Below are 14,710 nucleotides of genomic sequence, written 5' to 3'. Positions count from 1 at the left end.
TATACAATATCATACCCCTTTTGTATAACACTTAGTTTGAGATTGATAAAATCTGCTGCAAGTTGCCATATCCTATCCCAGAATTTCTTAAAGAATACTTGGAGATACCTTCAAAAAGTTGACAGCCCAAAATCAGCCCTTTAGAAATCTGGCTATGAATCTACAAATGCATAAAACTTAATTTCCTGTGAGGTATTATCAGTTCCTGTGTTATCTCAGTTATTCTTTAAGTACAGGCTTTGAAAATGCCATTACTGAATCCATCAGTGTACCCAGAAACAGGCACGTACTTTTAAATATGGTAGAAATGGCTGCTTTCTATACTTAGAGGTGGGTTTTTTTAATCTTAGGATCCAATATGTTTTTTAGAAGTCATAGAATAACAATTTAATGATTAAAAACTTCCTTCAATGAACTTGTACTGTAATCCATTAAGGTGTGTTGTTTATGAGAAAACAAGATTATCATATGTATTTCTGCCTTTCAGGAGTTTAGATGAAATTCATCAGATGAGAAGATCACGTTCTCCAACTAGACACCATGATGCCTCCAGAACTCCAGTTGATTACAGATCCAGAGACATGGATAGTCAGTATTTGTCTGATCAAGAAAGGTACATCGTCAGCCTGAACTTGGAAAAAAAGTTTAGAAATGTTTTTGTCGGTTTGCCTGATTTTCAAGTGTTCAGTAGAAACACGACTGATAGTAATGGGGAAGGGAGAGAAATCATCCTAACTGACAAATCTAGTGTCATGGTTAAATTATTTATACCTCTTTTTTGGTAAAACTGTGCACTGGGTTGACAGTAATAACAGATATCTAGAGTAGCAGTTCTTGGGTGTTTGTCCTAGAGTATTCTGCTGTTTGTTTCATAAATGAAGCCCAGAGATTTTTGCTAGAAAACCATAAATCTACATGTATGCCCTAGCTATTCTTCTAACTCAGAATTTATCTGTTTCGGTAGCCAGCAAAATACCAGGCATGCATTCCTACTAGCTGGGAGTTGCATATGCTATGATTTGCATTCCTGTGCTTATAGATTTTGGACATCTATATATGCAGTCTCACAGCATCTTATGTAGCATGCTGGTGAACTTGGTACAGTACCCAAACATAGCAAGGATAGTTGCGGTGCTTGTAATTAGCAAAAATCTCCAAACTTAGATGTGTGACACGTACACATCTCTCCCTGGAATACATGCAGTGGCTACACTCCTCAAGACAATGCTTGGTCTCTCCTAGTAGGCATTGTTTTCAGGTATCTAGGAATATATTCTAATAAAATGGAAGACAATGGGAATTTCTGTTTATTTTTCAGCTGAAAAGAAGTTTAAAAAGATATTTCAGTTCAGTATTTGGGAAACATAATGATGACAGTCACATAGATTATCAATGTGGGTTCTTTGTTTACTTCAAAAAAAATTATATAGCTAAACTATAATGGCAAACTTTTACCATTCATATAAGATCAATTGTCCTAGTAAAGTCTTTGTTTTTTTTTTTCTTTTTTGCAGTAAGTTACCATTTTTTATAAGTAAGGATGACAAAACCTTTCCGAATGATCCAGTAAATTCAATACAGAACATACATTTCATAATGATGTGAAAATGTGTAAAGAATAAACCATAAAAATCTCTGGAACTCTTTGTCCAGTTTTGAAGCAACATAGAAATTGAATAACAGATGACTTCTGCAGTTAAACTAGTTCAGTTTTGTATATGATCTTGCCTGTTTTGCTTTTTTAATGTGATAACATACATATGGGAATTAATGATTTATTTGGAACATTTTAAAATTCAACTTTATAGGCAAGAAGTATGTACAGAATTGTCTAAGTTGGATTGTTGTACTGAATTTCCTTTCAGAGGTGAAATGAAATACTTTTTAAACGTAGTAGTCAGATTTATAGTTAAGCTAATTCAAGTAATTTCCAGTTGTTGCAAATATTTCATGTTATTATTTATTACAAGTTGCGATATATTCAAAAGATTCCTGAAGATATTTATTGAATAGATTTCTTATTCAGCATATCTGAAGAGGAAGAGACATTAAAAAGTAGCTTTTGTCAGTAGAAGTAAATATAGACAGTTAACTATCTAGAAAATTTTCTTCGAGTAAAGCCTCAAACCATGATATAAATGATAATATATGCATGGATTATGCTTGGAGAGCAGGGCTTGCATTGAGGCTTTCTTGGAGATGAGCCATCAGACCAGAGCCACAGCAGCAATGGGCTGCTGGATTTGTTCAGAGGAGTAAGACACAGTCTTCAGATCTTTTCAATGTTCAGAAAATGCTTTTCAGAAGTTTAAAGATCAGACATGAAGGATGTATGTGGCTTGTTTGCAGGATTTAAAGATGGATCCATGTACTTACTCTCCTTGAGTAATAATCTTGTCTGCAGTGGTCTCCTTTTTCCCATTTTCCTTTTCATCTTTTCCCCAGATTTCTTCAGTTGTGGAGACTGTTTAACTCTTGCAGGTTTCACTGTCTTTCAGTACATAAGAGCAGCATCATAGGGAAGATCAAAACCAGATTTGTTGAGGAAGATTGTCTATCGCATCCAAGGATTTAAAAAAGTCTTTATTCAGAATTACGTATTAGTATCAAGAGTAGTATAAGTATTATGTGTTGTTCATTTACTGAACCCTTCATCTAAACAAGTACATTCATGTAGATACCTAACATAAACTTGGTTTGAAAGGTGAGTAATTACCCGATAGTTAGATGGCAGCAATTACAGTTGCTGATTACTTTTGATCATTTTCTCAATGATCTGTTATTGGTCCCAAATTAATATTGAATATTCTGAATAGATCTTTGTAAAAATAGTTATTATAGTCTCTTACTAAAGCATCTGGTGTGATAAATTTGCAGTGGAACGGATTTGTCCACTTTACCTATTTTATACATATTTATATACATATATACACACGTGTATGTGTGTGTATATATATATAAATCTGTTAGGAAAAGCTTTTTATGAGGAAATCTAGCTAAGCAGTATACTTTGCTCTGAATTTAGGATTATCATCCAATTTTCAAGGGCATGGCTTTTGAAATTTTTTTTAGTGTTTCTTTTATTCCTAAATAAAATCTGTTAATGTGTGTACTAAAATATTCACATTAGAAAACACTTGTTTTAGAATAATAATCTTTATTTTAAATGTCTCCAAACCAGACTTAATTTATTATAGAACTGTCAGTATCTTCTTATATTACTGGTAATCTACTGTGATGGATTATTTTGCTTTGTTTTTTTAACTTGAATATTTCATGATGGATTTGCTATTTTATATCCCTTTTCTGGATCAATTTTATATTACTGTTTGCTATGGGCCAATTACAATAGATGCTCTTTGGCTTAGCAAAGGTAGAGTAAATATTAACGAAGTACCCTATGATTTAATGTGGACTTTGCATCTACTTCGCAACTCTTAAGAAAATGGTAACTTTTTTCCTAAAATACGTGTTTATTTGTGATTTGGAAACCTGCCTATAAATTCTATCAGTCCTCTGAGCTTATGAATGGAAATTTTGCTTTAAAAAAAAAAAAAAAATTCAGTTCAACTTTAATACATTTTGTTGCATCAAAATCAGGCTAGTGGTTCCAGATGCAAAGTTAAATCTCACACGTGACTCACAAGCCATTATTTCAACCTCCCCAGTTTAGAATTTTAGATAAATATTACCTATACTGCATCAATTAAATGGGTCATTTTATAATGTCATGAAGCACAAAACACATTGAACAACTGCTGCTTTATCTATTTTGTAACCTTTTCTCTCTTTGTCGCCATAGTACTTCATATGATTCCTTGCTTCTTTTAAAATAGCATGTTTCCATGAAGTTTAGCTTTAATTTCATATTTATGATAATTAGGAGGTTTGGAGCTTGGTCTTTCTGATTGTGTTGAAGTGCGTAAAACTACAAGATTAATTCAAGGGATATTTCATATCATAGTCATATTTACCATAGGCATAAATATGTATTGATTTTACCATCTTGCTGGCTGTAGCGTGTGTTTGGTTACAGTAAATGAAAAACAGAATAAACAGCTGATCTTCTCAATTGGAAACAATAAGAAACAGAAAGTCTGATGGCTGATTAGCATTTTTTTTGTTTCTTTAGGATTGCATTACAAAATACTGTTAAGAGCTATGAGTCAGAATGTATATTTGGCCAAACATAATATTTCCAGTGAACATATATTTTTGTTTTTCCCAAAAGGGTGACTGGTTACTCTTCCCATAAACCAATCTGCAGTAAATTAGTAGCAAACCCACCCTGCTTTTTCATGTATGTTTTTGTGGCTTAGGAAGAAAAAAAAAAAGAAAAAAAGCATCATTCTTTTTTTTCCTAAGGTATTTCTTCATTAATTAGTTCATGAGAAAGGAGGTTATTAGAGAAATGTAGCTGTTTTATGGATTCCTTTTGTCATGAAGAGCTCTGAAACAGTACTTCTGAATTTTAAAAGGAGAAATCCCACAAAATTAGGTGCCACGCTAAAAGGAATTTGTTGAAAATGTAGTTATCACAGGCATTTTTTGGCTCATATTCTTTGAAAGGTGCAGTCTGGGTTTGAACATTATCAGACTATCTATCTGGGTGGAAGCTTCTTGTTTCTTTTTATGTTTTCATTTGCATATCATTGGCATAACCCATGTCATCTAATGCTTCATAATTATATCTGTTTCACTCACCACCCATCCTGTCTGTGCAGTGAGCTTCTTATGCTGCCCAGAGCAAAACGAGGAAGAAGTGCAGAGTGCCTGCATACCATCAGGTAAATACAGGAATTGGGTCATCATGAACACATCTGGTTAGTTGTCTATACTTTGTGTGCCCCACTTTTTTCCGTAGTGGTATTTAGTCCCAGTAAGTAAAGAACTTCCTAGTACATTGTGATCCAGGTGTCAGTTGTTCTTTTTTGTTTGTTTTAATTCAGATTGAGATGTGTATATATGTTTGTGAACTGCAGTAGTAAGGATTAAAGCAGTTGAAGAAATTCTGATTTTGCAGTTGTATTTTGTGGTAGATTTTCTGTCTAGTCACAGAAGTCCTGATCTCCCAATGCATGACAGTGTTGTTATAATTTCAAACATTCCTTTTTTAGTTGTTTTTATCTTTTCTTTTATTTGCATTTTTATGTTTATATTACAGCCACGCACAAGTCAATTATCTTTACTTGTTGTGACACCTAATCTCATGCTGATTTTGGTCACTTGTAGAGGAAAAAACAGTGATTAATGAGGGCTCACCGGGAACCCTAGATTTGAGGGGTCTTGTAGTACTTGGTTTTGCATCTACAAATTGTGCTATAAATTAGATCCAGGCATAAACTTTGTAGTTTGGGCTCATCTTCAATCTTCAGTAATCTCTCATTCCAAAGCTCGGAGCTCCCTGTCTCAACTCTTCCCAATGTTGTGAAACTAAACGGGACTGAAATATCTTTATCTAACAAATCTAATTCTGCTCCCCCCACCCTTTTTTTTCACTACGTCTGTTGACCTTGTTAAAAATACATGTCAGATTATGTAGAAGATCTTCCATTTAGACTCAGTAAAAATGTAGGTTGAAGTAGTTAACCATTCAACTACTTCAACCAAGTAGTTAACCATTTTTCTGTTTGGGATCTGGGTGTTGCTAAGAGTTTTATGTCAGTGCTATATGTTTAAAACTGTCAAACTTTTAAAACCATGTTGTCTGATGTACTTATTCATTTACTTGGTGTAGGATTTTCCCCTACAGAGTGTTTTTTTTTTTAATATGCCTTGGTTTGCTTTAATTCTCTTCATCGAATTTGAAACAGCATCTTTGATGCTGTGATAGGGTTCTGTTATAAGGCACAGTAGTATAAACGTAAAATAATAAATACAAAAACTTTCAAAAAAATCTGTGCATCAGTGAAGCTGTTAAATTAAAATTTAAGTTTTTATTATCAGTAGAAAGAGTTTCATTCTCATACTTTAGCTAAAAAAGCTTTTTCCTCAACGTTTTAGGTTTTAAAGGTTAATCATTTATTTCACTCCCTGTTATTTTATGTCCATTTATTGTCATATAATAGCAATATTTCCTGCCTCCTTCCTATGGCCTTTCTCTTTCTGCTGCATCTTCTATAGCTTCACTCCCCTCCTTACCCCCAGCTCTGTGCTTTTTCCTTTCCCTCTTAAAGATTATAATTTTCATTAGAATTCTTCAATGACAATGCTTAAATTCTCATTTAATTCACAAAGTAAATATTGTATTACGAACTTTTGATGCACTTTGCCCAGCCACTATAGATTTCCAATAGTTTTACAAATCTACTAACCAGTGAGGCCAGTTAACCAGCTAAAAATTGTGCATGGGCAGCAATGGAGTTAGGTAAGAGCTACGCTGAATTCAGAGAGTTCAGCCCTTTCTTGGCTTTTTCCTTATTCTAATTATTGCTGTTATTTTTTTATGATCAAGAAAAGTAACAAATTCACCCCTTTAAAGTAACAGTAATGGTATACTATAAAACAGAATGGTACTTTTAATAATGTATTGAAGGTGAATATAAAGGCAATAGAAGACAATAGATTGATTTTTTTAAATTTAACTCTGAGGCTTATACAGCCTAATCCAAGTTTGAATAATACCCACAAAATTGCCAATATCCATCTTTGACTGAATAGTCTTAAAAACCCTTTCAACAAAAATTTGGTCTGCGCATTGGTTGCCATCTTTTGTCCTTTCTCATTTGCAGCTGCCTGACGTTTATTCGTGTTAGAAACATTATAAGGCTTTATCCTTGTTTTTTAGACAGCTTGCTGAAAAATGTTTTAATTAATTGTTGAGACAGCTTCAGCTTAAAATGGGAAAGAAATGTTAAGGGTTTCATGTTAAATGAAAGAAATATTAATATGAGATAGTCCAAGCTACAAAGTTAAGATATATGGTTAGTTTAATACACCAGTTTAGCATAATGCTAGTCCTAGCTGTCCATCCTGTCTATCTGTATGCAATTATTGACTAACAGCAGAAATGGTGGAAGGACATGTGTACCTATGCCATAGACCATGGGTTGTCACATTCCATATCTTAGGTCACACCCACTTTGATTGGTAATATCTGCTAGTATGCCAGGATTGACCTGATGGACAACCATTCCTTTATTCCAACTTTGCAATGTCACAGTGACCTCTGTTAGAGATGTCAGCAGTGATGACTGCTAAGCCTGTACAAGAAAGGTCAAAGCTCCTCTGTTAAATCCCTTAAGGTTTTACAAACACTGGGGTTTCCAGGCAGAGAGTTGTTTCACGTGTCTGAGACACAGCTGGGTTTGTTATGTTGATCTGCTCTGCCTAGGTCCAAGCCTTAACAGGAATCAAAATGTCCTATTAGGACAGACTGTTCTTGAAGCTACAAAATCCTCAAGGCTGCTGGTCCTTCTGCTAATAGCACCGCAGCTGTGTCTTGGTAGGTGTCGTGGTTTAACCCCAGTCAGCAACTCAGCACCACGCAGCCGTTTCCCCCTCCCCCCTCCCAGTGGGGTGAGGAGGAGGAAAGGAAAAAAAAAAGTACAACTCGTGGGTTGAAATAAGAACAGTTTAATAACTAAAGTTAAATAGAATACTAACAATAGTAATAATGAAATATAATAGTAATGAAAAGGAATATAAGAAAAAAAGGAAGGGGGGGGGAGAAAAAAAAAAAACAGTGATGCACAATGCAATTGCTCACCACCCGCTGACCGATGCCCAGTTGGTTCCTGAGCCGCGATCTGCACCTCCCGGCCAGCTCCCCCCTGTTTATATACTGGGCATGACGTTCCATGGTATGGAATACCCCTTTGGCTAGTTCAGGTCAGCTGCCCCGCCTATGCTCCCTCCCAGCTCCTTGCACACCTGCTTGCTGGCAGAGCATGGGAAACTGAAAAGTCCTTGGCTTAAGATAAGCGCTACTTAGCAACAACTAAAACATCAGAGTGTTATCAACATCATTCTCACACTAAATCCAAAACACAGCACTGTACCAGCTACTAAAAAGAAAGTTAACTCTGTCCCAGCCGAAACCAGAACAATAGGGTATGTGGAAAATTGTTACAGCTTGGTTATTAACCCTTAACCATTAAATGGCCATGATTCCCATTTGGCAGCCACTGTCTGCCATTAAATTTCTCCCTTGTTCATTGGGTAGAGCTGGATAATAAAGCAAACATTTCCTGTTCTAAAATCTCATGTACTGTAAGTGATGATATTAGACAGTTGTCATGTAACATCTCAGAGTGCTGCTGTGCTGGCTGATGTAGTAGGTCTCCTAGGTTTTTTAATTAGCTTATTATTAATAGCATTTAATTACTGTTAGATTTTGAAGCTGATATGCCACTTCCAAAAGACTTCCACATTCAAAAATGCCAGATGCTAATACATCTATAATGTCCAAGTTTGTGATACTATGTATCACTGGTTTAGCAAGCTTTTCATGCTTAGCTACTGACGAGGTTAAAGTCTCTGTAGGTGTAAGTAAGGCATCACTAAGAGAAATAAAGAGCAGGTTTATTATCAACCTAATCCTTTACAACAGCTTGTATATTTTAATTAAAAATCTCTATAAATGGAATTTAGATTACTTTCATTACAAGGAAAAAATCTGAACTGTACTAGTATTGTCATGAGTTCATCGACTGTATTAACAAAAGTGTAAATACAAAAATGTTTCCCCCAGATAGCTGTCACAGGAGTTGAGAAAAACATATATTGAGAAATCTACTCATACAGCTATTAAATGTAGTAGAATATTATGCATTTATTTTCCGTTCTGGTCAGTCTTGGCTTACCTTTACCTGTCTTTTTATTTCTGGCATGTTTTTGCGTTGTTGTTTTCTTTTCTGTTCCACCACATTCAAGAAGTTCTGTTAGGCATTATAAAACACTACCACCCAAGATGCCTTTGCTAGAAAATGGTACTCACTGGAACCTATACAGGTAAGAAGTGTTTAGAGTCCCCTTTAAGTAGTTAGTTCCTTTTTTAAAAAATAAATAGTCTTGCCTTGTTAAATAAAGAAAAATAAAAATGTTTCATACAGTTTTTATAACTGAGAGATAAGGGATATAATCCTAAAATAACTTCATATAATTGTTTAAATTAACCACTACGTTACAAAAAAACCCAAACCAAACCATTTTGTATTAGGTAGAGTTGTCTTCACTGTTAGAATTATATGTTGCATGTTTTTCTTTGTTACATTCTTTTGTTTATGTATAAGATTTTGGTTACATGTTAAATTTATTTTCATTTTGTTTAAATAATTTTAATTTACAAAGCTCAACTCTTCCTGCATGTGCTAAGACCAAATCCGTGATTAGACAGGATATTTCACTCCTTCGTGATTGCCTTAATTCACAAATACTGAAATTTGGAGATGATCTACTGGTTAGGTAAGAAACTAAGGATTAATCCCCCCTCCTGTTTGGTATCTAATATGGAGTTGCAGAATAAATGAGCTTCACTGTAAAGTGATTTCACATAATATATAGTGTATCACATCCTTTTATGTTGGCTTAAGATTTACTGCTGTTAATAAGGATTTTAATTTATTGTTTGATATTTCTCATTCCACTTTCTTACAAGTGGATGTTGTTCTGTCTCATTCAGTTTTAAACATTTCAACGATCTTAGCAAAAAATTTCTAGCAGTCTTTTGTTTGCTTTTATTTTCTAAACAAATCTTGGCACTGTCATCCAGTCAGCTCTTTTACGTTTTCCTTAATTAAATCATTGTGATTCTACATTTTCTGTAAAGAGAGCATTATTTTATGAGTTAATATCTAACATTGTATTCCTTTCTTTGTTTTCTTTTTCTTTCTCTTCTACCATTGGATGCAATGCACTGGCACTAGTGAACTACAGCCCTCCCTTGACAGGGCTAGGAGTGCTAGTACCAACTGCTTGAGACCAGATACTAGTTTGCATTCACCAGAACGAGAAAGGTATAAAATAAAAACTTATGAATTTCTTGTCACCTGTGCTGGTGATCTTTATCAGTTTTGTTTTTCTTCATATGAGTATTCTACATTCTTGTACATTCATGTCTGCTTTGGTATTTGTAGACATTTTTGCTCCTATATTCATCTATGTCATGTAAATTGTGTGTTGGAATTTATAACTGCTTCTGGCTTCTTTCCTTGTTTTAATTCAAGCTGATGTCATTGTTTACAAAAGTCCTCAGTATGCTGATAATAGCATTGCAGCGTTAAGTATTTTGACAAAGCACCACTTGGTTGTTAATCTTCACCATCATTTGCTAAAAAGTATTACGTTTGTTTCTTGCCTGTTCTGTGGACTGCTCATACGGCGGTGACATAATTTATAAATTATGACAAAACTCTCATATTTCAAACCAGAACTGTAGTTTGTATAGTGATGTATTTTCTACAAAATAGCCAAACTTCATTGCTTTCTTAATGTAATCTGCTGCATCTGCTTTTGCAATTACAAGGCAAATCACTGCATTAAGTTTTTTTCACTCTGTGACGTTATATTAAGGCTCACATAAGTCTTAAGAAGACGTTTGCAATTTAAATGAAATATTGTTGTGTCACACACATTGCGCAGGCATTTTATGGATACTTTCTGAATTTTTAGTATCACAATAGCTTGGTTCAAAATCTTAGGTGAACCAAATACTACTGGTGTGATGGCAGACGGGATTGTTCCACAAGGGAATTTTTCATCACCACCTGTGTTTTTGGCTAAGAACTATACCATTTTAGAGTGAGATTTTAGCTTCACTAAAGGCAATAATAGGCTCCCATTGAGTGGTAATAAGGTGGAATTACAATTTAATCTGTGCAACACATTTAATTAGTGTGGCAGTTAATGCAAAGTTGCTCTGTCAGTCAACCCACAGTGTGGTGGTTGTAACAGTTGCATCATTTTCATTATTGTGGGAGAGGACCTATGAAGAAAGGCAATAAGAACGTACTTTTCTCTTTGAGATAAGGTTTCTCCTAAGTTTTCTGTGAAATTTCCCTTTCCTTCCTCCCCACTTCCCGCTGCTCCTTGATTGGAACTTTGCTCTTCTCAAGTTGTGCCCTTGTTGCAGAGGAGCGACTAATGTTCTGAGATATCTCAGATGGATCTACACCAGTTTATTCCTTTTTAAGCTTAAGCTCAAGATACCATAGATAATATATACATGGTTATTAAAAAACAAAAAAAAGTATGACAGAAATAAGGCCTCTCAGAATGAAATACAGGGTATCATTCTAGATTTTTTAAAAAAATATTGTAGCATCATATTAGTAACTAAGTGTGTAGATACATACAGCTGTATTCATCTACAAGCAGCTATTTAATGTAATAACGTATGGACATGAGCAGTATGTTTTGTACTTTTATTTCAAGATGCCACCCATCAAGTTGAATATTCAATGAAACAGTAACTGGCAATTGTAAACTATCTAGTTAAAATATTATACTCAAAACTACACCTATCACTGATGCTAACTAGTTCTATTATGTCTTTATAATTCATGTCCAGCAACCTCTGTCCAATAGGCACTGCACAGAATCTGCAGCATTTTTCATGAGCTCCTCGTAAAGAAAAGTGTTTGGCCTGTGTTAATGGCCTCTACTGCTACTAAACACGTGGTTTAGCCAAATCATCTGTGGGCCTGATCCAGAAAAGTTGTCCATCACTATGAAACTTTTACTTTGCTTTTAGAAGTCCTATATAGGTGCTTTTGACTTGGGATCCTTCATGTGGGTGCAGAAAAACTCTTTTTTAGGAAATTCATATTCAAATTTTCCATGATGGTTTTGTTGAAAATAATAAAATCTGTGGGGCTCAGACAGAGGATTTAGGACATACTTTTTTTTCTTTTCTTCTGACATAGATGATGTTTTTGCAACACACCCTGATTTTTGGAGGAAGATGTTATATTTAATGTATAAAAACCACCAAATTAATCTTTTTGTTTTGGGGGAAAGTAATTTTAGAAGATTTAATTCTCCACTGTTGAATGTATCTGCTTACACGTTAACGTGAGGTTAGTGATCAGTTGCGTGTAATGATAGAGGAGTCTTTAGTTTGAAGAACACAGAATTAAGTTCAAAGTATGTAGAAAGCATTTTGTTTCTGTGCTGGACAAGATGAGAATAAGGGACTTAAAATGCAGTAAGATAGGTTCATCTTAAACAGTAGGAAAGATTTTTTGGAAGCAAGTATAATGAAACACCATAATAGACGATATGGAAAAGGTTGTCTCGACTTCATTACTGGAGACGTCTAAGAAGAGATTAGACAAACATCTGTCAGGTGTAGAGTTGGTCCTGCTTGTAGCAAAGAGAAACACTATTTGGTTTTGTGAAGTCCAATCTATACAGCACCACTTTATTAACATTATATTTGAGGGACCTATGTTGAAGGTATTGTTAGTTGTTTCCATGGTGTTTCCTCTCCCCCTCCCAAATGGAATTGTAGATTTTATGTAAAAATTTAGACTTTCACTTCTCAAAATATAAAGATAGACTTCTAAATGTTGCATTGTATATTTTCTTCAACAAAATTATGAGTATACTCACCTATGGAAAATTATTTCTACTTATTCTCCCAACCTTTTGTGTCAGAGGGTGTAAATTAGATTGTATTTGAGATCAAGAGTTAAAATGGTCCACTTGAGCTTTTTTTAACAAAATGGTATTGGCTGTGTGTAACTGATGGACAGTACAGCCCTGTTTCTCTGTGTCAATGATTTGTTGGAAATGGGTTTGATCCTTAAACTCTATACAACATCATTCATGTCATTTGGAATGGTCTGAGTAGTTACTGGTTTTTAAGATGCTGCTTTGCCAGTAAAAGTCATTTTGTTGACCCACATATACCAGCAGAAAAATACTTTCAGCAGTATATATGAATTTGGGATATACAAGTCTTGTTAGTTGCACTAAAACAAAAGCCCAAAACAACAACAACAAAAAGACATTTCTTTTCTCCTGCTATAAGCTTTATCATTTGAGCAAGAGAAGTCTGTATAACTTGACTGGCAAACTGACCTTGCCCTGACACAGGCTTGCCAAAGTTTTTTGGTAAATGGAATGGTTTGGTACAGAACTTAATCCTTCATATATTTCTCTTTGGCACAGTATACGCTAGGATACTCAAAAATATCTAGCCCCTACTAATACATCTATACAGTTGCACCATGCCTACCTTTCCCCCCCCCCCCTCCTATTTATTCCAGGCTGTTGTTTTGTTTTTTTTTTTTTCAAAACGATTGGGTTGTTGAAGTTCCTGTGATGATCTGCAAGGCATATGTTAGTTTATAATATAGTCATAAATATCCTCTAATGCTATTAAAAATGTTTTTGCTGCTGTTACTTCCTTTAATATGATTATTTTATTGTCCTTTTCACTGTGTCTCAAAATTTCTGCGTTTTTTCCTTGTAAATTGGGTACCATTTCTTTAGAACGGAGAAATTTGTTTGTGACCCCCAGCCTCCAGTCAGGAAAGCACATAGGCATGAGATTTAAGTGCAGTATCTGAACTGATTCAGCAGTAGTTTCTCATCATAGTAGCATCTTCCCCAGACTGATTTAAGATTGCAGCCAGTGATAGTTACATAATAATACGTAGCGTGGCTTTTATTTACCTTCTGAGTTTCTTACATTGCAAGCAATTGTTGTGTGTATTAGCAGTTAGCACTAGAGCAGTTGTACAGATTGGTACTGCTTGTATGCTTTGGTCCTGAGAGGTTAGTTAGTGGAGATCTGAGCAAATAAAACCGAGGAGCACAGCCCAGGGATTAGTTCATGTACAACAGGGTCAGCATATCTGCAAAATGCAGCCCAGCAGCTGTGTTAGATTTGTTCTGAGGTGCTTTGCTGCAGAAGAAATCAAAACATTTCAAAGATCTTGAGGATGTTTGCTATGAGCTGGTCACTACCACCTAAACGAGATACAAAGCTGAACAGTTACCTATTACCTACTCATAAATAGATAACAGAGAAGTTGGAGCTGTCACTTGATCCAGTTAAGACCTGTCCTGATTTCATGTTGATTTTTCTAAGGTTTTTTAGTAAGTCTGAAGTATTAGGTGTTTATATTGCATGCCTTTAACAGTTATGTTGAATATCACCATTTACATTTGAAATAAAGTACCGTAAAATAACTGTTTGCATTAGGTATGCAACGTATTGTGTTTCCAGTTCTTTTCAACCATGTAAAGGAATAGGTTATTGCATGTTTGTCTGCGTTGTACTGTGGCTCATGGTCATTCAACATTCAGTGAAAGAGAGCATGTTCTCAAAGTTCATACTGCATGACCTAGTTAATTCTGCCAAATGCTGTTTAATATTTGTAGTGGATATCAGCATATTAAGGGCTTTGACTGAGTGCACTGATGCATTAACATTTTCTTTAACTCTTGCTTTGGAGAGAAAAAGAAACTAACTACTAACAACCTATTTGCTCTTGAAACTTCTGAAAGATCTACCTAACTGTTCAAGTGATGCTAATCTCCTTGAAACCTTTGTTATTTGCATGTTCCGTAAATCAAACCCTTTTCCTTATTACATGGACTGGAAGGATGCCTCAGAAAGTGAAATATTAGATAGTTGTGCAGAGTTTATGTAAACATTTTGCTGTTTGTAAATTAATCAGTATATTTTGATTTTGTAAATTGTTATACATACGCTTATACTATTACAACCACATAACATCCCAACAAAATAAGCAACACC

The 14,710-nt window shown here is 34.8% G+C and overlaps 1 protein-coding gene across 1 annotated transcript in view; it reads left to right on the top strand.

Annotated features, from left to right (window-relative positions):
* RIMS1 (regulating synaptic membrane exocytosis 1) overlaps nt 1-14,710 on the top strand; it is a 354,423-nt gene that overhangs the window by 232,099 nt on the left and 107,614 nt on the right. The window contains exons 25-29 of the mRNA XM_050894077.1: nt 488-613; nt 4,725-4,787; nt 8,875-8,952; nt 9,292-9,405; nt 9,867-9,956. Coding sequence (XP_050750034.1) covers nt 488-613; nt 4,725-4,787; nt 8,875-8,952; nt 9,292-9,405; nt 9,867-9,956 — 471 coding nt within the window. The remainder of the gene's footprint in view (nt 1-487; nt 614-4,724; nt 4,788-8,874; nt 8,953-9,291; nt 9,406-9,866; nt 9,957-14,710) is intronic.

The sequence above is a fragment of the Gymnogyps californianus genome, chromosome 3 (assembly GCF_018139145.2).
Source record: "Gymnogyps californianus isolate 813 chromosome 3, ASM1813914v2, whole genome shotgun sequence".
NCBI lineage: Eukaryota > Metazoa > Chordata > Aves > Accipitriformes > Cathartidae > Gymnogyps > Gymnogyps californianus.
The sequence above is the reverse complement of the archived record's forward strand: the minus strand, read 5'-3'. Positions and strand labels throughout refer to the sequence as shown.